The 27,715-nt window shown below is 40.5% G+C and overlaps 1 protein-coding gene across 1 annotated transcript; it reads right to left on the bottom strand.

Annotated features, from left to right (window-relative positions):
• Window positions 1-439: 439 nt before the first annotated feature.
• Window positions 440-9,380, bottom strand: LOC144741399 (tenascin-N-like; the record flags this gene model as incomplete). Its single annotated transcript, XM_078623943.1, has 7 exons — window positions 9,185-9,380; window positions 8,835-9,035; window positions 8,355-8,729; window positions 3,210-3,343; window positions 3,005-3,134; window positions 628-810; window positions 440-529 (listed from the first exon to the last, which is right to left on the bottom strand). Coding segments are annotated over exons 1-7 (1,309 nt in total), but the record flags the coding sequence as incomplete, so codon positions are not given.
• Between the last annotated feature and the right edge of the window lie 18,335 nt (window positions 9,381-27,715).

Below are 27,715 nucleotides of genomic sequence, written 5' to 3' on the forward strand. Positions count from 1 at the left end.
CCGAACTCAGTTAAAAATATCACAAACATATTAAAATCAGTGTTCTTCTTTGTCATTAAAATTTCTAAAATGTCAAGATTTCCAAAGCGAGCCTGGCACATCTCCACACTTCAGGAAGCAAAAACGTATGAGTGCAGCCGCGGTATGGGGGGCACTCTGAATGAGAGGTGACACTCTGCCCAAACCACATCCATGAATAATCCACAGAGTAAGTTCGACCCTTTGAGATTTTCTGCCAATGCAGTCATTTGTGCTTTAGACCAGGGTTTCTCAAATTACTTCTGAAAATGGCAGTCTGAATGCATACAATTTACATTTACTGTAACTGCATCCAGTTTCAAGAAAACTGGACCCATTTTATGCCCATTGAGTGTGTTTAAATCTAGTAACACCAAAACACATTAGCTCAATGAATGAATGCTGATAGTTTAACACTGACCTGTGACACCTGTGACAGAGGAGGCTTTGCCCACGGCCATTCCTCTGATTGCCTGTACCGAGATCAGATACTCTGTTCCCGGATACAGACCTGCGGCAAATTAAAAAAAAAAAAAAAAAAAGACAAACTGGAACTTAACAGTTTTTATGTAATATGCAAACTTATGTTTCAGGTGATTTAAAACCTACCCACAATAGTGTGTTTGGTTCGCGCATCTTGGCTCCTCTGTACATTTGTTTCTTCCTCCTGGCCCAGTGGGTCAGTGTGCGTGAGTCTGAAGTGATCCACCTCGATTTGTGGGTTCTTCCAGTCCACTTCAATTGACGCTTCTGTCTGGTCAAGAACTTGGATATTCTCAATAACTGAGACATCTAGTAGGTCAGGGGGACAACATGTTAAAGATAAGATAAAGTAATTGCTCAGTAGGGAAATTTTGCACTATCCCAACTGAAAGAAAAAAGCTCTCTTGACAAGCACTTGGTCAAACCAGCATTACATTTGTGACACACAACATTTGTCAGTACCATAACAGACACAAATGTACCAGATTTTGTGATATCTCCAAATTACACACTGTATCAGATAGGGACAATTTACACAATTTACATGTGACAAACCCAGAAAAGGACTTCCTCGCCAGAGATAGCACATGCAGCAGTGTTTTACCAGGTTTTCAGTGTACTAAACAAGGACATTCTGACATTTGTGTTTTAAGACTATATAGCAGAGAGATTTGGAATGTGAACTAGGTGAGGAAGAATGGAGGAGAATAATAGCAAACTCATAAAAAACACATCAGGGAGGCTAGAGGGAATACAAGGTAAAACATATACTCTACTTTACCCCCTCTAGACCTCTTTACCCCCTCCATAGGGTGGTTTATTACCTTTGTTATCTGTTGGGAATGTGGAACAAAGGCAGGGACTTTCCTACATGTGCTGTGGAAGTAGAGTCTGATACTGTCCTTTTGATGAAAGTAAAAGAGCACCCAGAGAAGGCTCTGGAGACAGAGATTCCAGCCTTGCCAAGATTATTCTTATTGGGTGACCAAAAGCAAATAATCAAAGTGTTAGACATAAATTTACAGCTATAAAGGTCGGGAAAGTCACAGCAGCCTGAAATATCCTCAGGTTATGGAAAAGTTCATCTGCACCACACCAAAAAATAGGTTGAAACTCTGACAGAAATTGTGTCATATGAACAGATGCTGGCGAGAATTTCCAATGATGGGGTGAAAGACAGGGGGTCATTGGATCGTTTCTCAAACACAGGTTTGTGAAAACAACAGGTTATTAATGGAGGCGATGTTATAGCTGTGACTAAATATTATGTATATGTGTGTGTGTGTGTGTGTGTGTGTGTGTGTGTGTGTGTGTACATCTCATATATGTATATCATATGTGTATGTAGGTTCTATTGTAAATGTGTGAATTATTGTGAATGACTCTGCATTGGCATATATACTAGGTACCATACATCAGAGATCCACTGTAACAAAAAAAACAAAACAAAACCTTGTACCAGATGTGTACCAGATTAGGCCCAAATGTTTCTGCTTTCTAGGGTAGACATGATCCCTGAACTGGAAATTCCCTTCCTGTTGAAGCCTTGCGACCTGACCCTGGATAAGCGGAGGGACATGGATGGATGGATGGATTGTACCATGTGGTGTAAAAAGACAAGAACAATTCAACAGAGCAATGGTACCAAATGAAAAAACATGTTTTAAAACTCAACTGAGTAAAAAGAAAAGCATTCACTTAAACCCTCTTTTGACGTAGATCATCATTTGAGGTTTGTGACCAGTGAAATGTCTGCCCCATGCTGTGAGTGCCTCACACCATCATAAGCCAGATGATGGTGTGTTTCTCTTACCCATACGGGAATACCATGATCTGTGAGGTTTTCCGTTGCTAACCACACTTGAAAATCAAACTCCATGTATCCCTCTTGTTTTTTTACATGTCTGTCCGTCTTAAATCCAACAATCCTTGTCTTCACATCTGCCTCTAACCACATCTGCGAGGAAGTCCGATTTCCATTAAAACACATCCGTGGAGCCATTTCCTTGTAATTACCATTAAATGTAATGGTTAACAAACCTTTGAGTAATTAAATATGTTCTGTTTCTTACACTTCAGCAGTATTTAAGCAATGACAAACACATAAAAAGAACATAGCCTTGGGCTATCAATTCATGCAGAAATATAAACTTAAATTACATTTTTCTTTTCTCATTTTTTTTTCTCTAATCACATTTGCATAACTTTGCTTCTATGTGAAATGGTGTTTCTTAATCTGCAAAACCAACTTTTATTCAAACTTTAAGTCAGAAATTTAAGTGTTTTTCATGCCTCCTCACACCTGTGACCTCAAATGTAATTAATCCACACAAAATGAAACAAAATCCCTTAGACCCAGAGGGCATTCCTACCCTCCCTTCCATTCCAACTAATTTTGGAGCACAAGAGCTTTTGCTTTGAAACCACTGGACATTTAAGGGCTGCACCAGGCCCCATTCCACTTCACCTGTCTGAAAAATGAGGAAGAGTTTATTTTGCTCACCTGTGGTTGCTACAATCTGGTCTGATTCACTTTGGATTCCTTTAATAATGGCATGGACCTGGACAATGTAGGTGACTCCAGGAATCAGTCCTGGGATGAGGTAGGAGTTGTCTGTGTTGGGAACCTGAACCTTTGATACAATACATCAAAGGGGTGTAAAACACAGATTTACTTCAACACATCTATAGTTTCCAAAGGAACTTACCTTCTCTTGGGCACGTTCCTGATCTTTGGGATGATATGTCAAAATGTAATACTCTGCCCCACGAACAGATTCCCACTCAACCAGGAGAGAAATGTCTGTGGCCTGGACCAGCCTCAGACCCTGTGGACTGTGGACTAAAGGAGACAAGTGATAAACCCATTGATCATCTATTTGGAAATTCTCCTCTGGAGTCTTCTGTCTGAGTTTTATGTTGGACTGGGGCACTGAAGGCAATGCAGGTTACCTTTACATGTTGTAAACAGTAGTATGTAAAGGCATATATATTGTCTAAATACTGCTGATGAAATCTGAACTTGCTTCAGTATTTGTAATGAATATTTGTTGACACTGGACGTAATCTGATGTACAGTGTTGTGTATACTGGGGAGTGTCCTCTCTTTAATGTAATTTGTCAACTATTGCATTTCAAGACTGAGACAAAACGTATTGTCATGAAACCAGTAAATAATTATTACTTATTCAATGTGTTCCAATTCATTATGCAACTTTTTTCGTATAATACATTCCACGTAATAGTCAACTCATTCACCAGTGTAAAATCTTTTCCTTTTCTTCAAAACAATGCATGATGTTTTCTAGCGTGTCAATGTCACAGTCAAGTTCTCTTTACGGTTAAAGCTGAAATTGTAATGCAACTGGAACAGAAGAGCCATTTCCCACAGATGTGTACTGGTTCAGCCATCACTCCAACCTTCCACCACCACTCCAACCAACTTTCATACTATGACGGTGCACATCTTCACTTTGCTTTGCATTCTTGTCAAATTCAATTCAACATCCCAATTTATAATTGTCTCGATGGACTTTACATTCCGCACATTGCTACACCCTCTGTCCTAAACCCTATATGAGGGTGAGGAAAAAAATGTCCAAAAAACCCTTATAACAGGGGAAAAAGAGGCAGAAACCTCAGGGAGGACGACAGAAACAGCAATAGGTGTTGCATGTACAGACAAGGAGCATATAAGAAAAACAATGAACGGGTCAGCTTGTGAAGGCTAACAAAAGGTCCAAGAATGCATGTAGGGCTATTAAAATTCCAACAGGGGTATTAGTCCATGTCTGTCAGGGGGTAGATGTCATGGAACACGGATGGAACACTGTCAAAAACACTGAAATTTTATATTTTTCACATTTGGTGTCATTATATACTTCATTTAGGCACTGGGCCTTTATAAATGAAACATTTTTTATACTTTGGATGAATAGACAGAAAAACTACAAGTAATGTTCAGCTCCATTTAGTTTTGAAATTGTCATACGACTAAATGCTAAATGCTGCTTTTAATTGTCCAACCTGAACCTGAATCAGGTTACATAACTTGGTTTCATATGAAATGTTGGCCTGCCTTAAAATAGCAAAAAATGACACCTACTGTATTTTTTGTATTTTGTATCCGTACACACAACTCTTTCATCTTCTTACATTTTTTAGCATATTTTAGCATTTTTCATTTCTTCCAAACCCCGAGATGTAACCTTGAAAACATATAGTGTTTCAGTGGCTACTGTATAAATCCAGGGCAGAGCTTATAATACTGTAGCAAAGCTCTTGACATGAGACGATGGAAAAAATATGACAGGAGGCGTATAGTGAGGTACGTAACTATGTGGGAGTACAATAACACGCCAGCCCAAAAGACACGAGACAGCAAGTCAGCAATGTTGGGAAGTGTGGCTTTCCACTAACAAGAAGAACTCTGTGGGTAAGGCACAGTATGATACATCACTGGTAAAAGAAATAAAGCAGAGCACATAGAAATGCAAACATGTTCAAGGGAATGAGTGTGCTGTAAATTTGCTGTGGTATTAAGAATTTACAGGAGCCTTTTATAGCTTAAGCAGTTTGACAACTAAACCCTTGTCTTCACAATCAAATAACAGTACAAAGCAACTGGAGTAACTAACTACTAACATTAATAAATACTGATATTGTTACAACAGGAATGTAATTGAAATTAATATAATAAATTTCAAAAATCTATGCACTTTTCAAAGTGAAAGTTAAGCTTCAGGAATGGAACAATATATTGCATATCGACCACTATACTGTATACCCAATATCAGTTTAATATTGAATAGATAAATAATACTGAAGAAATAAAACCTCCACATCACACCAATATCTCCTTTGTGTAGATTGTGTATATTATCCGGAAGCACTGATTCGAATTTCATTTGGCTTGTTTTTTTCATTATATTATTATTAATTATATTAATTGTAAACATTCCAAATTCCAATAATTCCAAATGGTTTGTTCTGTTACTTTCATAGCTTTTCCCCTGGTTGCATTGCTTCCAAACGTGTATTTTCAACTAAATGCACTTATCCAATCACAATCCTATTTCATCCATCATCCATTGCTGGTTAAAGAAATCTTCCTGGAGGCGTTTACAATTAGTTCTGCAGACCCTGGAGCACAGAAAAAGTGTCAACCAAACTGTTGCTTTAACCAATCAGAATGTGAGTTGAGGACACCAAGGCTTTCTAGCAGACGTGTGGTAATGTCATCATATTCACTCCCTTTGATTGGATAGTCACAGGCCGTGTAAACCAGAGCTAGCAAATTGCACCTGTTCGAGTTGAACACGCAAAAATATGGTTGAATTTATTTTAATAGATGTTTTGTCACTCCACGAGCTGTTTTCACGACGGATTTTTCACAAGTTGGACATTGTTAAGAAAGGTCGGGCAGCTCCGACGCTAGCAAGAATGTCACAGTCTGGAAAAAACTCCAGCGTCTGGAAGCAGAGCGGACTCGGAATGTCGGCAGTCATCAGAGTAGATTCCCGTGAAATTTTATTTTGTGTTGTTTATATTCTTCTGTTATGTGTCCAAGGAGCGGTAATGTTGCGGTGTTTGCACGCAAGAGACTTGCGGACATCTGCTTTGAGTCCACGTGGACCTCTGCGCAGTCCTACCGAAAGAGAGTGGATCTACAGCTGAGTGACCAGGTACACAGGGAACCAGAGCTCCACGAGGAGAAGGTGAAGAAAAATAGGGAAATGTTAAAAACACTGACTGGTGGAGGTGTAAAATGCTGCTATTTTCCTAAATGTTGCAATTTTACAAGGTTATTATTGATGCTTTTATGTGTGTAGTGTAGTGTGTAGTAGAGTATGAGACTTCCTTCATTAAAGGCATTTATTCTGGCTACACGAGTTACCTATGCAATGTCACAGTCCCTTACACTGCATTTCTGCAGTAGTAGTAGTAGTAGTTATTGAGAGGTAGATTAATGACTACTACTAGCACGACTGAAGGCCCACTGATACATACATACGTATGAAAAAAAAAATCTTCCTGTCGCCCACCTGGGCGGTGTCTCCTTCAGACTCAGGTCCTCTACCAGAGGCCTGGGAGCCTCTGCAAAAACACCAATGCTGTATGTTTCTTCCCTCTCCCACCTTCCTTAACTTGCATTGGTACAGTGTCACAGTTGACATACATTGGAATACATCCAGTAGCACCCTACACACAGAGCTGTCTGTCTCTATTCTGTGCCTCTGCAGAGCAAAACACAGCTAATCCAAACAGCATCAGGTGACCTGCTACTCTGAAGAGTGGACTATTTATGTTCTGTTCTTATTTTTTTTTAAAAACTGGTTTCAGAACATGACAATGGCTGTAGGTGTGCATTGCACTGCAGGTCATGTAGGAAAAGAATTGTTATAGATGGTTAAAAAGGTATGCTTCTTCAGCAGAAATGGGCAAATTTTTCTGCTTGTCAGGCCTTAAATTGTCACAAAATGAAATTGTGCTGGGCTCCAAAGACACAATGTATTGTCTTAAAAGATAGGGTTAGGGATAGTGTCCCCCTCCATTGGTGTCAGAGAAAATTATTAACTGAACTGTACTTTTAAACCATTCACACCAACCAATCAGATGACAAAATTTCGTTCTAGTGTAACTTTTTGTGTCCATGTGTACTTGAATTACAATAATGTTATCTATATCATATTATACGTGCTAGATAAACTGTGTCTTATGCCATCTCCTCTGTTACGAGATATTTGGAGGCCAAAAGCTACCACGAGTAATAGGGTCCACCTTCTGAAACGGCCTCTTCAGCTGAAACAACTGTGGAAGAGATTTGAATGCTGCAGACGTAGGTCACTTTGGCTATTATGAGACCTGCCTGTACAACAGAATACACATTTCATATAAATAATATTAAACTAATACAATAAATAGACCCTTCTTTAGGGGAAATTTAGCAAGATGTTCAATCGAAAGATGAAGATGAGATGGCACTGCAACAGGATATGGATTCATTTTCAGTAATTACCTGGATTTGAAGTTGGATGCAAGTAATATAAAAGAAAAAAAAACGATTTATTTATAATTGCTCAAACTCATCAATTTGCAGCATTAAAGTAAAGTAACTCCATCACACCCCACTGGCTATTAATGTATTCGAAATCTGCAGCAGCTCATCTCCTAACCAGGACAAAGAAGTGTGAGCACATAATCCCCAGTCCTCTCTTCAATGGCTTCCAGTCCAATTTAGAATTGAATTTAAACTTCTCTACTTCAGCTGTGATGCATTTACCCCCACCCACGAAGGTGGGTGAGTTGCAATAGGAAAGACAAAACAGCTTCCACAAAAGTTGAGAGAGATTACTTTATCACACCTGAACGCCTTTGTGAATAAGTTTTCCCATCAAAAGAACAAAATTGAATAAGAAACACCATTAGGACCATTATAATATAAGTAAATATCTACAAACCTACATGGCCATGAAAGAAAGCCCCCAATTACATCAAGGGCCCTTAGCAACTTAGCCAAGACAACATAGAAACCCCCTGTGTGAGGGGGACAGGTTGACACAATGAAGGCTGATGATCTCCTCCTTCAACTGTTGAGGAAGCTCTTTTGTCTTTCCCATGATTGCAAGTCATCTAGAACACCCTCAAGAGTGGAATATGCGTCACAGCTGTAGCAAATGAAGGATCATTATAGAGTTCTCAAAGGATGAATTTTGTGTCAATTCCTCTGAAAGAAAGCTTTAAAAACAATATTATGTAGGGTTTAAAGATCAGTGAAAAAAGTTATAAAAGTAAACTCTATTTCCAATCCGTGCCCTACAAGTTGTGTGCCCTCTGCTGTGTGACAGGCTTACCTAATGAGCAATCTTCCCCGTAAAAGCCCTCATCACAGATGCACCGGCCATCCAAACAGAGACCGTTACCGATGCAGTCATTGGGACACTTCTGGACACGGCAGTCCTCACCAGTGAAGTGAGGGAAGCACACACATTTTCCATCCACGCATTGTCCCTTGTCATTGCAGTTGTCTGGACACATCAGCTGGCTGCAGTCATCCCCTGTGTAACCCTGATGACAAACACACTTCCCATCCACACAACGGCCATTATCATTGCACTCATCAGGGCAGGAGGACTCTGAACAATCTGGGCCCTCCCAACCTGGGTTACAGAGACAGCTGCAGGTGTTGTGTTGATATGTACCATGGCCACTACAGGTTGTATCCAGACCTAGAAAAGAATAGTTTCTGTCACTTTCTTCAAACAAAATGGTTATAAATCTCTAAAGTCACACACTGAACAGGGTCCCAACAATAATTGTGTGTTAGAGCCTACCTGCTATACCACCACTGCCACAACAGCCTTGAGCACACTGGCTCTTCAGGTAGTTCACTTCTTCTTCCAACCCATTAACTCTATACAAAAGAGACTTGAAGCTTTCAGACTCTCCACAGTCACATTTGGGCATCTGCAACTTGATGTTGTGTCTGAAGGTGATGTCTTTCTCTCCCTCCATAGATGACTGTGTTTGCAGACCTACAAAATAAAACATTGCGTGACAGTTAGGGCGACATGGTAGACCAGTGACAGCCGAGACTGAGATGAATGAATGAATCAATCAATCAATCAACCATTCAATCTCATTGTGAGTGTCTGTGGGTTGAAAATGTTTTAGATGAAACTACCTGTGTTTTCTTGGGATTGCAGGCCCTCCAGTTTACAGCTGGAGCTCTCTGGAAGGTCAATTTTATAGACGTGGCTGAAGGTGACGCCCTGCTCTGGGATGGAGATCTCTCGGTTGTTGTCAGCACAGCCGAGGTGTGACATGATGCAGAGAAAGGCCAGAGGGCATATGGCTCTCCACATGAGTTTAGTGGTCATGGCTACAGAATGATGAGAGATCACGATGAGAGATATATTATTAAACATCCACAATCACGTTAGACATCCAACAGACAGGACAGAGATATGAGCCATGCTCAGTTGTAAGTTGAAGACGATTTTTGGAGCCATTAACGGCATGTCAATTATTGTTTACAGAGTGTGCAATATGTGCTAGTTTGCAGAGCTATATTAGCTCACAAATTATTATTATTATTTTTTTTAAATAGCATTTTAGGTATGTACTTTTGTTTCTTATGAATGTCTTACAAGGAGAGGCATGTTTTTTAACATCAGTTTATAATCTCAGAAATTAAATATGTGGCATGGACTTTGTGTGAAATGAAGTTTATAGTCACAGCTGCCTGTCAAATATTTTCCAGGCAATCAGGCAAGAAATATTGTACATCTGGATGAAACATCAGTAACATGACATTCAGTGGGGTTTACTGCTGAGTAGTTAATCTGAGGAAACCTGAACCATCATACCACTGAAGTGTGAGTGTGATGCTATCGTTCTACAGTAGGAGAAAGTGAGCCATCATCACTTTACCAGAGATCCTCGAGACCAAAACCAATAATTATAATAATTAGTAGGCATTTCAGATCTTCTACAGAACCCTGTCCTGTATGATGATGTGGTGTTGTCTAATAACAGTGATGTAATGTGAAAAAATAATACATGGGGAACAGGGAACCAAGGCTTCCCCAAGAGGCCAAACTGACTGCTAAAAAAAACAATTACTTTTAAAGCGTGTAATAACTGCCCATATGGTGACTGAAATCTCAGTTATGAATGTTTGATACTTGGCAAACTGCCCAGCAATGTTTAGGTATGGAGTATACAGCCCCACTATATCATACAGTCTTATTACACAGTGAAGATGACAGCAGACAACAGGAGCAGCAAACAGAAAAGTGCTATCCCAGATTTCCGTGTTTAACATAGCCAGAGGAACATCAGAATGTCAGCATGTGGGTTTAGAAATCTGTCAATCCCCCAGACGATGAAAGGATATCATTATAAGATTAACAGGGATTCTCTGCCAGGATTTTATGTGGGAATACTTGACCCTCGTTGTATATGTTTGTAATGGCTAAGGAAGAAAACTACTTTACATAGACTTGTTTTTCTTTCAGTTAGGTAAACTTATGAACCTTCTTTCAAATGATTTAAACAGAATGTAACTGAATGAGCTGTGCTTGTGGAGTGGGTGGGAATGTTGTCCAGACTCAATATGCACAACAATGTTTGGTTATTTTCGGTTGAAAGTTTGAGGTTGGAGACTGTGTTGGAAAGAAATCAAAGTGATGACATCACTGGCAAAATGCTTTTTTTGACCCTGTTTGGCGGCCAACTATACACTTCAATGACTGTTTTATCAATAGCCAAGAGGTCAAAAAAGAGCTCAAGAAACTTGAAAACACACAGATGGAAATATTGAGACAGAAAGAGAGCGAAATAGATACGGTGAATAAGACAGATTAAATGGGTAGGGGAATGATGGAGAGAGTGTGAATGGATAAGTGTCAGCCACATTATTGACAATATACAACAGCAATGTGGAAAGACACTGAGCGCTGCAGACGCATGTTTTTAGCTCCCTTTATGGTTTTATTTGATGCTTGCCATTTTTATTTCTTTTGGAAAATATGTTGTTGTGACCATCCAAGTATAGCAGAGGGATGGTTAGAATGTCGCAGTAATGGGAAAAAGAGATAATGGAATTGAAATGAGGAAAGTTAGACAATCGGAATTTGAATTACTACAGGAGAGATAGATGGATGGATGAATGGGTGTGTGAATAGTAATTGCAATGAATTATTACTGGATGAACAGGTGTATTATTGTGTAACTACGTGATGGATGGATGGATAATTACATTTTCTGGATGATATGCTTTATCAGCCTCTTAGCATCATGGTGTAAGTCAGTATTGTGCATGATGTGCAGTATTTCAACTGCACATCACTGGTGGCCGGGAATCCTTCTGGATTCATCTGTGTATATAGACAGACAGACATCTACAAACATCTTTAGACAGCAATGACGTGTGGTGAGGTTCATGTCCGGTGACCACTGACTTCATCTCAATCAGATCTACAAACATATGAACCTGCAGTTGTGGCTTATTTGCTTATTCATCTGATTGTTAACAGTTTATTGTGGATTGTTTAAAGTCTGAAATCAGCATTCTTTCCACAAACTGAAGCACACGAGATAGACAATTTGATTAAAAAAACTTGGTCTGACTATGGTCTGACCTTTACATAAATAAGTCTATGTGCCGCTCCTTCTGAACAAAAGCAACATAAGAAATGTTTGTAGAAATGTTCCTTATCGTCCCTCAGTTTTAAAGTCTCTCAGTCTCCATGGAGACCATGGGTCTTCTTTAATTATCACCTCCTTCTTCCATTGAAAGTCCAGTTTAGATAATGGTTGGAGTTTAGATCCTCTATTGTAATCCTCCGTTTGGAAAGTAAAAACAAATGGATGCTGACTGGACATACTGACTGTAGATTGGAGCTGCTGCCACTGATTCTGACAGAGGGGCCTAGAAGAATCCCTGGACTCACTACTGCCCCCCTTGCATGAGGAGAAGAACTGCTGCCTCTTCTAGTTTCTTCACAGCTGGTTTACAATTGATACACACAGAACGTTGTTGACAAAAAACATTGTTCATTGTGTACATTTGCTAAACTATGTAAATTTAGTTCATATATCCAGTGTTTGAACATTTTAACAGCTCCATCCAGAGACATCAGTCGGTCTCCCTGCTAGCAGCCAGCAGTCACTGTCAGTCCCCGGTGAGGTTCAGACAGCTGGTGACTCAACACAAGTCACTTGTCAATATTTCAACGAGAAATGTAAAAATTCAGCAATTTTGAGTTTAGTGTAAAATAACTTTATAGTACAAATCGTTTATTTTACTTTTTACATTTTACATTTTTTTTCTTTCTATGATGGCAGGTGAGACCTCATAGATAATCATTTGTCCTATTCTTTGTATTGATTAGAATAGACGTGATATTTACTTGATCCTTTAAGGTCACCGATTTCGGTAATCAGGCACCAGGCCGCTAACATACAGCAGGTGTAGTATGAAACTGAGTGGCTTCAATCTAGAGTTGCTGTGCTTCTGCACATTTAGAGAGCTTGTGGTTGTAGTAGACTTAGAGTAGACTTTGTCATGTCCACAAACCCAGTAAAAAAAATCCCTTCCCGTCAATAACATTTCCATGTCAAAGCAGAGCTATGTCAATGGGCCTGTTAAATGTTTGTGGACTACCTGTGATGTGTGTTTACACTTTTATACAGGGTGAAGAAGGTTGTGAGACGCTGCCCATATGTGTACAGTATGTGTGTGCGTGGCTTACCAATTTTATAGACATACTGCCCCCACGGTAACAAGAACCGTTAAATCACAGAGAAACAATAGTGTCTGGAACCCCAGACACCTTTCACTGAAAGCCTCCAGAAAAACTGCTTTGGATACTTTCTATGTGTGTCTCATTATATTCTCAGAACATCGGAGACTGTGAATGCACAAACCCTTTAATGAGAGCAATAGAGGAAAGAAGGACTGAAATGAAACCAAGGCCGACAGATCCAACATAGATACAGATCGTAAGAGGCAGCAGAAGAGGACTGGTCATGATGTACTGACCCTGATTGTTCACCCAGGTTCATAAATAGTGTCGAATGCTTTGATATGTATGAGTCATTGAGTGAAAAAGTCATCAGGATAAAATATGTCAAGGTTTGGATACGTGTATGAGAGACAGATTTGCTGACAAAACAGCTTGCTTGTAAAAGTAATTCCAGTTCGTGGACGGTTCAGGCCCACAAAAAAAACATCTAACATGACAGAAGTGGAACTGCGATCTCCTGTTGCAGAGTGGAGGATGGTTGGCTAAGATGATTCTTCAAGCCAATTGCTGACAGGAGTCATCAAACCACACTAGAACATAAAATGAAGGAGTTAACAGGGTGCAATGCTTTTGATGGTGACCAAAACTGCAACTGCATCCCTGGCAGACAGAAGTGGGAAACTGAAATGTAGCTGAGAGCAATTATCGTCTGAGAGCCTGGGCCTCCTGCTGTCAACCTCCTATTCCCTCAGCAAGGCGGGCAGGTGGAAACCCAATGAAACCAGAAAAGAAAAAAAAATCGCTCCAATAAATCAGCCTAACTTCCAGACAAACATATGAGGACAAGGAAAATTGTGTGTACAATAAGTGAGTAGTGTTCATGGGTCATTTAAAAACATGAAAGCTGTCACATTATGCAGTCTGAGCATTTTTATCAGCCACCCACCCAGGTTTGTGGGTTTCTCTCTTTCCCTTTCTCTGTCCTCCTCTCTCTATCATTTCCCGTGTCCGGGGCCCCACATCTGTTGCTCATTTATGTGAAGGCCTCTGTGTCCCGAGCCAGCACAGTAGCATAAAAGGTAAATCTACTGGATCAAGAGATTGTGTGAGAATCTGTCACCCCCTGACATAATTATCATAATTATTTATACTTTACTGCTACTATTTTATAACCTTTGGAAATTAGTCGTGGCCCGTTTGTGACAGATAATGAAGGATTACTGCAATACAATGTAGCTATTAACTGCATGCACAAACCATGAATAGAACATAAACTGACGACATTCACAGCTGATAACTCAGTGCTGTTTGAATGAAATATTTATACTCAAGTTCAAGACAAACTGTAATGACCTTAAACCTTCATCAACATCTCAAAAAGCTATCACAAGAAAATGAAAATGCCTGAAATGTCTCACAAATTATGTTACATTTAGAGAAGAAAGAACAACATGTACACACACACGCACACACAGACATTTCTATTGCGCCTCCCAGGAACACAACAAGTAAACATTGGTTTCAGTGTGAATGTAAAGGAAGATTCTTCACTGAGCATCAACACTTACTCACATACCACTGTTCAAACATCTCACACATTCGTCAGTAGGTTGTCCCTGTCAGTAATGCTGCAGGCAAGCACCTAACTTAGATACAGGCGGCAGCAATCGCGAGACTTTGACTACAACAATGAAGTGGAGGCAGATAGACAGATAATCACTCCATTATATACATACAATGATATAAAGAGTTTAAATTAGAATAAATAAATGACAAACTGAAAATGATGACTTACTCCTCATGGCTCTTATTTCTCGACTCTCGTCACTCGCCCACAGTGACTTTCCTTCTGCCACCTGTTGACTGGTTTGGGCCAAAGATTGGCAGACGTTGCACTGCCACTGACTTTTGCTCTCTGCCTCTGCCTCAATTGTTAAGACCTCTCCCAAATGCCTACAGTTATTTTGGGAGTGTCTCTTCTCCTCATGAGACAGGAGAGAGGGAGAGCAAGAGAAAGAGAGAGAGAGCGTTCATTTCTTTTTGTCCCTAGGTCTATCACTCGCTATACCTAAGCAAAACTTACTTTTACATCATCACATCACCTCACAATTTTCACAGTACATTATGTTAGTATGTAGCATGCAACCATAGTATGTTATGGTTGCAGAGGATATCGATAATCTCCAATAAAAAGTTGGATTCGAGGGGGTGAGAAGGAAGCTGGAGCCAATTCAATTTGTAACTTCAGTGTATGAGTATTTCAGGTCACACATATATATATATATATATATATATATATATATGCTATAATTGGATTCATATAAAAAAGAAGGCGATGACTGAAGTCAAAACTTGTTTAGACATGAGCTGAATGATGCTGAATGAGCTTCATGATCAATGTCAAGCACAAACATGTCTGTTTCTTTTTTACAACAAACTAAAACAAATGTCGAGAATGAAAGAACACAGAAGCATCTACTGCTGTCACCATGACTAAATGCCTATTGTTTAAGCTGACAGTGTCTCAAAATATATCAGGTTTCAAATTGCAGCTGAGACAAATAAAGCTTTTTTGAGGGGGAAACTGTTCCACCAACCTAGTTTTTAATGGGATTGGCACCAAAACCATACATGAATTTGAATTTGCAGATTTGCAGTGAGCATGAGCCAAGGAAGATCCAGTTGGACTTTTATCGCAGAACTGTTCAACATTGTGAAATAACCGGGGTTGATGCGTAAATGTTACCCTGGTGGCATTTGTCATTGTACAGTTGGCATGCATTGGGTTTATATGAACATAAATCAAAAACAAATGCACATGGCCTTTTAAAGGTCGTATTATCAAGATATATCTTGCTTACTACGGGAGTGAACAGCAGTGACCAACAGCAATGATCATGGCATGTTCCTTGTTATTTGTTACATCACAATGCAATGGATTTAGTTAGACAGCTTATTGCTGCGGCCAGTGGACTGTGACCACATGCCTGCAGAGGACGTGTCCCAGTTCAGATGCTGCTGCATTACGGACCAGCTATTCTTAAAGCTGTTGTCCTCACTGAAGCCTTGACCTGAATGCTGTCCGGTGTCGTAAAAACAACAACAACCTTGAATCCCGCCCTTTCCTCGTTGTGCCATTGTATCCCACTTCTTCCACATTGCCCTGTATGAATGTGAGTCAGGGTGTGAATGTTTCACAAATGTTCACAATTTGTTCCTTGCACATCTAATAAAAAGCGGCCCCTTCATTTTTACCTTTCCAGCAAATGTACCAAAATGGACGGAACAGGAAGTGTGGAGGATGTTTAAAAGGTGCCTAAAAGTTCATGTCTGTCAATCAGTAGTGGCATCTTTAGAAACAAGTGCTCATTGGTTCAGGGACATGGATGACTCAGCCCCAGGATAATGACACAATCGTTTACAGAGAGATTACACTTCCTGTGGAAGATAAAACAAAGCACTAGAAATAGCTCATTTAGAGGCCCCATGATTCTTTCCTGTTTCTTAATCAACGTTAATTTAACGTTAACAATAATATTAAGAAGGCTCGGGGATACCGTGTTGTACAAAGCTTTAAAGAGACTAGGATCCAGTTACCTAGGATAGAGGCATAAATGATGTGGAATCAGTTAATTATACAAGAAAAGCAGACAATGATGACTCTTCTGTTAGTAAGAAAATGATGATTGTAATTAACATCTGACTGCTTCAGGGCCTTTGGTCTGTAGTCCACTTTATCTACTGTCCATATAGAATTTGTATAAGCTGAATAAAATATTTTCCCTAAAACTAATATTCCTCTCAACACATATATATGCAGAATGTCTGACATTTAGGAAGCGTGGATGCCCAAGGATTATAACTCAAGTGTTCAGGATTTTGAAACGTTCCAAAAACATCCGCCCTCCCATTTGTATTGTGGAATTACAATTCCCACAATGCAAACCAGTGCAATTCTTCCACTGTGTGGTGGCATGCTGTGTGAGATGACATTCCCAGTGCTTCATGGGACAATGTGACTGACTATTTTCTGGGAAATATGACTTTTTCTCATTGTAAACGTGTTTTTCTTTTGGTTCATGCTGGGACACAAGGGTCACTGATCACATCAGGTACTTTTTTATCATGTTTCCTTTTTATGTGATGCATGTCTGCATTAAATATTATTATATCAATGCAAAGAAATAGTAGTAATAGTCTAGTAGAGATGGAGAGATTCACCGATTTGATGGTCCGATTGGTGGTCCAATCCATATGTTTGCTATGCGACTGCACCAGTAGCCTTAAAGTGCATCGGCTACTCCTGCTGGGTGATTTTTTCAAAAAGCACCACCAAGGCGTGTTGCAGCAGCAGTGAGTAATCTCCAGAAAATGGACTGAAGGAGAGACCAAGTGAAGAGGAGATATTCAACAAAACAACGAAGACACACAGGTCAGAATTTGGAGATATTTCGGATTTGTTGAGAAGTAAGAAAGGTCTACAGGACATCCATGATTTGGTTCTTCACCCCCGCGCCGTGCCCTCAAAACGTCAAAAACACACCTACCCATTGATTACCCCATGTAGCAGCACAATGAACATGGCAACTCACATGAAAAGGAAACATGGCGGGGATAGAGAATGAGATTAAAACTGATGATGATGAGCACATTGATGATTTAATGTTTATTAGCAATAAAACCATCCTCTGTCTGGACCATATTGAATTTTATCCTCCTTTTAAGTTGGACTTATTATTATTATTACTCATCCTTAACAGGAAAGAGAAAGGACAAAATGACTGATGTGTAGAAACCAGATGTGGTTGTAAGTTCTTCGTATTGTGTTGAATCATTTTGAATCGCATCATAAATTGTATCAAATAAAATCGCGTTACAGGCAGAGAAACCTCAGGCAGATCCAATGCTATTGGACATATGGATAGCCTTCTGCCTCAACCAGTTGGAGTGGAACAACAAGGATTATATTTAGATTTGGTCTAAAGCGTGTGGTGCACGGCACATAGTTCATGTTGCCAGTGTCGTTGCTATTTATATACAGGTGCAGTTGTCATTTTTTCGTCAAGATTACCCACCTCCTACTTACTTATCTATTTATTTTTCATGGTGCTTTTTTGACACAGTTCCAGGGGGGGTTTGTCACAGACGAGTGACAGGACTCGATCGCTGATGTACTGATTCACTGTGATTTAGCCAGAAGCGATCTTAAACAGACAAATCAGTGTTTTAAACTGACAGAGATCAATGCTGATCTGCAGAAATCCACGTTCCTCGCCATCATTCTGTGATGAAATTTCTATATTTTCCAGATTTCCAAGAGTCCAAGTCTGCACATTTATGTGCTTCAGGAAGCACTGCTGAATGAATCAGTAGGGTGTCCCCACCACATTTCAAACCAAGCTGAGGCCCATGCCGCTATCTAACTAGCAATCCATCATTTGCTCCAGGTGCACCACTTTTAAAGGGAATGAGAGGTGACACTCTGATTGGCTTATGAAATAATACATCCAAAACACACCCATGGCTCCTCACAAGTAAGTCCAACCCTTTTAGACTCTCCACCATGGCACACGGTCTAAAAACACACCGTCTAACTTCCAAGTGACTGAGACACGCACGACACGGCATTTGTGCTTTACACCATCTGAATAGGGTGCCGAGACAGGGACAAGTGGAAAGCAGAGGCAGGACCAGAGGAAAGTAGCAAGGCAAACAGGACATGCTGTTGTTACAGTCCAACCCCAGACTAGACTTTAGTCTCCCAGACAAATAGATGTCTCTGCTGTAGTGAAATCAACTGTGGCAGACAAATCCCTGTTGGGAAATGATAACTAACATAACTATGGCTGCAAATGGTTATTGTCCTTATCAAACTGAATCAAGTTTTCTCAAAGTCCAGTAGTGCAGGTTTGTTGTCATGTCAGTCCGGTCGTAAATGGCAGCTGGAGGAACCCAAAAGAGGAAGCACATCCACCATCCAACAGGCCATGTCAGCAGGAGGAACTCAGGAATCTATCAGGTACAGGAATCCCAGACTAGAAAGTACCGGAACTCCAGCAGAGAAAAGGGTTAGAGGGTTAGAGTCATGCAGTGAAGGCAACTAAAGATTCCTGGAATGTCCTTTTGTTAAATTTTACTTATCATACCGCACATTATTACAACTGACAGAAACAATCCAATTTTTATCATGGTGTTTTCTTAGTAGAACAAATCTGAATACAGCACAATATAATACAATATTTTTGTATCATGTTATATAATAAAATGAATAATGAATTAATTAATTGTAATAACTGTACTGGATTGAAGACCACAAAAAAATCCTGGCAAAGTTGCATGGGGAGTCCAGGTAGAAGGAGAAGATTCAGTGGTAGAATAATGTTTGTGGATTCGGATTCACAGAGTAAGTGCAGTATTGGAGAGAGCTCCATAGCACCTACTCCTCCGTGTAGTGGGCCAGGTCTTCAAGGTCTGGTTGGGGGACAATATCAGCATAGCCTGACATTCAGATGAGAATTTGTCAAAACAGGTATAAAATGTGTTCCACTGTCTTGTGAAAGTTTCTGGTTCATTAACTGCACATGTGGATTTGGGTTCATAGCCTGTCAGGTTTTTAACCTCCTAGAAGGCTTGGTTGGTGTTCATGTTGCTGAATTCTATTTCTAATTTGTTGTCGTTTATAATAAAAATGTTTCTTAAGTCAAAATAAATTGCCTGTAATAAATCAAATAGATTGTGTTTTTGAGAAGTGAGTGGTTGGCTCCTCCGCACAAAGTCTGTCCCTAGATTTTGGAATTTGCTTAAATTGTTTTCTGCTCTACACCTGCTGCGCTTTCACCATTTTTTCTTATTTTTTATCACATCCAAGATGAGTTCCAATCTCCTGACACCTCTAGTATCAACAGAGTGTGAACATTTTTCTTTCCATTACCCTTCCAGAATGAAGACTCAGCAAGAAATATAGCAGGTATTAGACGTGAGTAACTGATTCTGTGAGATGCTCCTCAGCACAGATGTGTCAAAGACCTGTTCACCTTAACTTACCGATGCTATAAGAATCACCCAAATCTGCTGCACGAAAATTAATTTGTATTAGTATTAATTAATTAATGAGTAAAAAATAATTAGTGATTATTTAATGATTAACTGGACAAGAAAAGAATGAAAAATAGCTGTTACCTCATTTTTATATACATACAATATTGAAACATTACTGACCATTTGCTTCCTTGCATACTGTTGATTTAGAGGCTTACCTGAACTCAAGGGGCATCACGCCATGAGGGGCAGTGTGAAAACTGGGAGCTGACAGATGAATCAAATATACAACAACTATGCTCAACTTAAGTTGCCGAGTAGATATATTCCACTTTTCCTTTTTGAAGCATGCAAAAATATGGACAGAATGTTTCTTCTGTGTTCACACAGAATGACAAGATTAGATGAAAGGAGAGGAGGTCAAAGATGGCTTTCATTCCACATTCTGCATGTTTACAGATGTCTTGGCAGCTGTCTTTGCTTTCAGGACAGTTCAGACAGAATATGTGCGACTCTGTTGGAGAGCAGATCAGATTGTAAGATGCAGTGTAGATAAGAGCTCAGTTATTTAAGGGGGGCTGAAGAAATGCCTTGTGAAAGTTTGGATGAATATGTTCCTTTCATGGCTTTTCCTGTAGGTTCAGGTTTTATGGATTGCAGGATTGTGAGCACACATAAATGCTCACATGCTTCCCTGTCTCAAATTGTCTGAAATGGAGCTTTATGTATGTCAAACTAGCATTTGCTGTTTGTCATTATCAGACAATGTAAAACAGAACAGTCTGACAGTGATGTATAACAATAGAGTTGGTCTGGTTTCTTCAGTTTAGAGACAGTTCAGACAGTTTAGATCAGGATTTTAAAGAAAGACTTTTAAAGAAAGGCGTGCATTGTTTTCCACCAATATGAACAGAATCTTTTCCCAAAAAGAACTTCAGGTAGTTGGCACCATTTCACTTTCGGAGGGTAGTCTTTGTAAACGTCATGCAGCAGTGTGACAGATGAGCTGCTGGTAACAGATGTTACCAAGTTTCCTGGGCTGATGTAGATACCAGTCATCAGGATGAGACCCAGTGTAGAGCCCTGACCTGGGCTACCTGACATAACCCATCACTGCACAGGGATTTGGTCTTTTGTGTGCAATTTGTGTGGAAGTGAAGCCTTCAAACCAGACGACATTTTGTTTTGGGGCAAATGAGTGTTTTACAGTTTTAACGGAAGAAATACTGTTTTTGTTTGTGTTTCTTAGTTTTTCCCCTTTTAGAAATCAGTAGGGAGTGGAACGTCATCATAATACAGTATAATGGTCGAAACAGACCCCTCCCTGACAGTGGGAGGCAGGGACACATACTCTTGCGTGGGAGTTTGAAATACTTATGTCCTTTACGTATTAATATAACTTGAAGAAAAATAATGGAAAAGGAGAGGTCATAATAAATCAACACCCCCTCAAATGCTGAGATGGCGGAAATGATTTCTTCTTTGTAAAGCGGCACCAGGAGTTGCCCTTCACCTGGCTCTCTTGGGTCAAGAGAGATTTGTTTTCAAAGCTTGCTGACTAAACTTCCTCAAACGTTGGTGGTCCCGCAGCAAAGTATAATCCCAGATGTGTCTCTTAGCCTTCTTTGACTCTGTCTTTCATACTCTTTCCAGCTTTCCAACAAACTTACTAGACTCATTTTTTTCACCATTTCATGATTTTCCTCTAGTCAGTCACATTGCTGTAAGCTTCCAGAAATATTCCTCTGCATCCTCTGAAATTATGAGACAAAATAGAAACAATGCTTTTGTTTCAGTTGAGCTTTTATCAGACAAGCGAATTTGTTATAAAACATTCCTGGCATAAAAGAAAGCAGCAGATCGACACATGGAACTGTTTTCAAGACCGACATTCCAAGGATTCAATGTTGATTGATAACATTAAGCATGTTCTGCCAGAGCAATAAAATGAGAAAACAGATGGTAACAAACTCGAGAAAAGTCAGACATTTTTTTCTCTTTTTAAGTTTATCTATCCTGATGTCCACAAAATCCACAAACCTTATTGTTTAACGATCACTAAACCATTACTGGAAGCTGAAACGGTTGAGTGCTGATTACACTGTGTCAAAAGAATTCTTTGGCTTTGGATAGAAAAGATCAGAGATGACTTCAACTAGCAAAAGTAAATGTACTCAATCTTGCACAACAGGAAAATCTCACAGTGTAACACAATGGATACAGATTCCATGTACGGCTTCCATCAGCGGTTCCACTCATCTCCGAACACATCGGAGTAAATGTCCAAACTGAAAACATTTTCGGAATCTAAAGTGTTACTTTGCCACATGACTTTAAAGAACTTAGTAAAGTGACATACAAACAATCCAAATGATGGAAACTAAATCACTTTTTTAAATTAAACCGGATGTTTTCCGTCGTGACGTCATTTCAGCGTTGCATTGTGGTAACTAATACACCATGAAGACTGGTCCCCGATTATCCAGGAACTTTTGGCAAACTGCAGATTTAGCATGTGTTCACACACAGCATCCTACATACTGACTTTGGGCCCAATCAATACGCACTGCAGGTATAGTATGTGGTTTGGAAAGCACCAAAGTGTCAGAGTGACAATGAGCTCAGCAATCTTTTATACAGTTGTGGTTGTGATATCTTTAAAACAACAGTTTTTTGCGGTCAACTATGATTATCATGAGAAAACATGTATAACTGTCCTTAAGGTTTGCGCACCTACAACTATCTCAAGAACAGTATGTTTTGCAAAAGAACATCAGGATAATTGAGAGACAACAGTGGAATTATGTATTATTTTTCAGGCAAAGTTGAAACACAATTGTCACAACATTCTCAGTAACATCTGTGTTATGGTGACAGTTATGTTAAAAAAGTTCTAAAATTTGCATTCAGAAAGGATCCGTTTGTAAAGCAACTGACCAGTGAGTGCTGTGGCAGTAATGCTGCTTTCTCTCAGAAACTGCCTGGGGTGGCGAAAATTACATGCTACACAACTTGTGGTAACTTTCCATTATGTTGCACAGCGAGAGAGCAGTGGCCTATGGGGAAACTTATTTTAGCCACAACATATTCTAACCGTTACCCAAACCTTGTAAGTATAAAGGTGAGCATTGGAATGTAAATCAGCAGGTAAAGTGTGAGTTTCAACCTCAGGCCTATTCTTCTCAAAAAGCTGGACACGAAGTGTATCTGACAGGGTTCTCTTTTACGGTCACTTCCTTTCACTCTGCCTGGGGAACGCTACACATTTCTGAGGTCTGGAGAGCAGTAAGGTTGTGACCTCAAACTAAATGAGCCAGATATGCTTCAGTCAGACACTTTGCTAAGCGTAGTGAGCCTTTCCGACCTAACATGCCAATAAAGTTATTGCAGTGGCTGCTGATTCAATCCCTGCTGCACTGACAGGGTACATGTACAGATGCAAATCTGCTTGAGGTTGACCGATAAGCAAACTTGGATGAGTTGAAGCACGAATAATAAGCAATATATATGTGTGTGTGTGTGTGTGTGTGTGTTCTTGAGAGAATGGAGACAAAGAATACTGAGGACAGCCTATGTTTGAATGATCATCCATGATAAAAAAATAAAGTTGTCATCATGGTCTGAGGAGACAAACCAGTTAGGTAGAAGACTAGTTGTCTGATGTATGTATCGTGTGTATGTACTGCTTCTCTGATGCATTGAATCTACATAATCTTTTTTCATTTATTTCAAGACCCAAAGGCCTTGGAGATGTGCATTCTTACTCTGGAACCGTTTGTCAACGGTTAATTCCTTATTACTTTGTGACAGATGAGCTATTGTTGCATTGATATATCCAGAACAGTGTGCTGACGGGAGACCACTGTTAACCTGTGTACTTAACACAGTGGTTTCTTTGTTGCAGCGAGTGAGGGGTGCGGGCAGAAGATGAGATGAAGGCTGAAGGTTTTGTGTCAGACAAAGGATGAGATTTATTGTGAAGAGACTTTCACGGTGTTAAGAGAAAGTGTGACTGTCTATTCATGGAAATACACTGCCACCATCTGGTCGCCTCAAGGGCCTGCACATTCTCAAACAAGGGCTTCCTTCTCCTGAGCAGCAGCAAATGACCACACAAAATTGGTGAGAAACTATCATTGATTGATTATTGGTATGATTATTAAATTGCGGTTTTGTATGAGGAAGTCAGGAGTGGCAGAGAAGTATGTTCGCTAGGTGCAGGACATGTATGAAGGTAGTAGAACAGTGGTGAGGTGTGCTGTTGGAAGGACAGAAGACTTCAAGGTAGAGGTAGGACTGCATCAAGGATCGGCCCTGAGCCCCTTCTTGTTTGCTTTGGTTATGGATAGGTTGACAGATGAGGTCAGACAGGAGTCTCCTGGACTATGATGTTTGCAGATGACATTGTGATCTGTAGTGAGAGTAGGCAGCAGTTGGAAGAGAACCTAGAAAGGTGGAGGTTTGCTCTAGAGAGAAGAGGAATGAAGGTCAGTCGTAGCAAGACAGAGTATATGTGCATAAATGAAAGGGAGACCAGTGGAAAAGTGAGGTTACAGGGAGCAGAGGTGGTGAAGGTGCAGGAGTTTAAGTACTTAGGATCAACAGTGCAGAGTAGTGGAGACTGTGGAAGAGAAGTGAAGAATAGGGTGCAGGCAGGGTGGAACAGCTGGAGAAAGGTGTCAGGAGTGATTTGTGATAGAAGAGTCTCAGCTAAGGTGAAGGGAAAGGTTTACAGGACTGTGGTTAGACCAGCTATGATGTATGGTTTAGAGACACTAGCGATAGGCAGAAGACAGGAGGCAGAGCTGGAGGTGGCAGAGTTAAAGATGCTGAGATTCTCTTTAGGAGTGACCAGGATGGACAGGATTAGGAATGAGGTCATCAGAGGGACAACACAGACAGGAAGGTTAGGAGAAAAAGATAGAGAGGCTAGATTGAGATGGTTTGGACATGTGCAGAGGAGGGACAGTGGATACATTGGTAGGAGAATGTTAGAGATGGAGTTGCCAGGTAGGAGACAGAGAGGAAGGCCAAAGACGAGGTTTATAGATGCAGTGAGGGAGGACATGGAGGTAGTTGGAGTCAGAGTAGAGGATACAGAGAACAGGGAAAGATGGAAATCAATAATTCGCTGTGGCAACCCCTGAAGAGGGACAAGCCGAAAGAAGAAGAAGAAACTTGTCGCTGAATTTCTTTGAATTAACTTCTTTAGTGAGTCATATGTCTAGAGTTTGTAATTGCACCTCCAATCGTTTACTGTTCCATCCAAAACATAATGTTTATCAACAAGACATGTAAGACATTTTTAGAGTTCATGAGAAAATATAAATGAATGAACAAGAGTTAATCTAAAGTCGGAACAGAAGGTGGCGGTACTGCACCGAAACACTGGATGCCAACCGCCGTTAAAACCCATAGAGAAGAAGCTGAAGCAATCCAACATGGCGGCCCAGAAGATAGTAACTTTGGGAATGTCCTTCATTCTACTCGACAGGTACCTTGCTTAATATACGGATTTGTACATATGTGTCACATGTTTTGTGAAAATGAACTAGAAGAAACCGTCAACACTGGGTACATCTGTGGGCGTTTTTGCCAGACGCTCACATTAAGCTAAGCTAACTGCCAGCGACACAAGTCGAACCATCCCACGCACACAAGCGCGGACGCGCCAAGGACCGTGGTGACGCTGTACATTGTTGTGGACTGTTAGACTGTCAGTAACCTACATGTGTAGCGATTCCTATGAAAAACCTAGCATCAACTAGCCGGTGTGTGAACACCCTTGGAGGGGCGGCGACAGCGGCCGTGCCCACCTAGTCATACTTGCAGTTGCTGGTCGTCATGACAAAGTGTGGAGTTGTGAGAGTATGATGTCATTGCAAATGACATGTGACTTCCACTCTATGTTCTCATGTGAGGAACAGTTCTTAGTTCTTAGTTCTTAGTATCGTAAGTCATAGTTTACTTATTCAGGACATAGACCCGTCATTCTCCTTTAACTCTTATTAGCAGGTAGAGACTTTGTAGAAGCAGATAGAAAAGCTCAACGGATGTTTTCTTCATTGTCACGTACCAACTCCCATGATGCATTGCGTATTGCGTCTCCTGAAGTTCGCGGATGACACCACCCTGATTGGACTCATCTCTGATGTTGAGGAGTCCGCCTACAGGTGGGAGGTTGACCATCTGGTGACCTGGTGCAACCAGAACAACCTGGAGCTCAACGCTCTGAAGACAGTGGAGATGGTTGTGGACAACAGGAAGAACTCAGCCTCCCCTGCCCCCATGACCCTCTGGGACTCCACTATTAACACAGTGGAGTTTTTCCGCTTCCTGGGAAGTATCAACGCCCAGGACCTCAAGTGGGAGTTGAAACATCAGCTCCCTCATCAAGAAAGCACACTAGTGGATGTACTTCCTATGGCAGCTGAAGAAATTCAGCCTGCCAAAGACGATGATGGGTTCACGTCTACACATCCTCACCTCACTGCTGCCACCGCCAAGGACAAGGGCAGACGGCAATGTGTCATTAGGTCTGGAGAGAAGGTGATTGGGCTTCAATCGCCCATCTTTCCAGGACCTGCTCAACTCCAAGACCCTGAGGCGTGCAGGAAAGATTGTGGCTGGTCCCTCTCACCCCGGACACTTTGAAACTCTCTTTGAAACACTCCCCTGGCAGGAGACTGTTGTCCATCAAGACCAAAACCTCATGTCACAAGAATTTTTTTTTCCTGTCTGCCGTCAGCCTTGTGAACAAGGCCCAGAACCCCCCCCGCCCCCAACACTATTCACACTCCACCCCTGCCTCATCTTGTCACATTGACATAGGCACAACTCTATGCATCAGCTTGGACTTCTTTCTGGAAAATAAAAAAAACAGACATGTGTATGTATGTATATTTACATTGATACATTTTGTATTCTTATTTTTAGTGGATGTGTCATTCACCAACTTCACCACAACAAATTCCTTGCATGTTTCTGATTTCTGATATCTGATTTCTAAGAGGTTCTAAGAATTTCAGTATGTTGTGAGTCCTAATATTAACAATTGCTGAAACACTATGCACAGGCCTTGAGGAGCTGCTGGGGGGCTGTGGGACAGGTGAGGGGTTACTACGTGGACTGGAGGATGCTGAGAGATGTCAAGAGACGACAGATGGCCTTTGATTATGCTGATGAGAGGCTACGGATCAACGCACTGAGGAAGAATACCATTCTACCGAAAGAACTTCAGGTTCAATCTTATTACATGTCTGTGTGTTTTCTATGAAAGACTGTTAGACATATGAAACACTGTCATACAGTACATGGTATCAGATTTCACAGTCCTATACAATACTGGACATCAGCAGGAAATTTGTCCAAAACATCTCTGAATGAACTAATAAATACGTAAGGAGCTCTACCTTATGGATCATGACTGGGGTATTCCATCCCAGTAGGAGAAACCAAAAGCAACATCGACGCCAACATGCATTGTCATTTGACTTCTGAATCAAAATATCATCCCATTTCCTGTGCAGGAGGTGGCCGATAAAGAGATTGCTGCATTACCCAGAGACAGCTGTCCTGTTCGAATACGGAACAGGTGTGTGATGACGTCCCGCCCCCGAGGAGTAAAGCGGAGATGGAGACTCAGCCGGATTGTCTTTCGTCACCTGGCAGACCACAACCAAATGTCTGGTATTCTGAGGGCAAGGTGGTGACTTGGACATTAGATGGAACACCAAACACAAACAGTGACTATGATCATGCAATCACAACACATAAACCAAGTTTTTTTCCAAAGAAATGAAACATTATAGAACAGTTCCATCATTCTCAAGAGGTTTTGGTGTTTTTAAAGAGTCAGTTTGAGACAAAACATTTTCCATTGTCCTCTTACTTATTCTTGTCTGAAAAATGGCAACATAATATTT

The sequence above is a fragment of the Lampetra planeri genome, unplaced genomic scaffold (genome assembly GCF_965212315.1).
Source record: "Lampetra planeri unplaced genomic scaffold, kcLamPlan1.2.h2 scaffold_532, whole genome shotgun sequence".
NCBI classification, from domain to species: domain Eukaryota; kingdom Metazoa; phylum Chordata; class Hyperoartia; order Petromyzontiformes; family Petromyzontidae; genus Lampetra; species Lampetra planeri.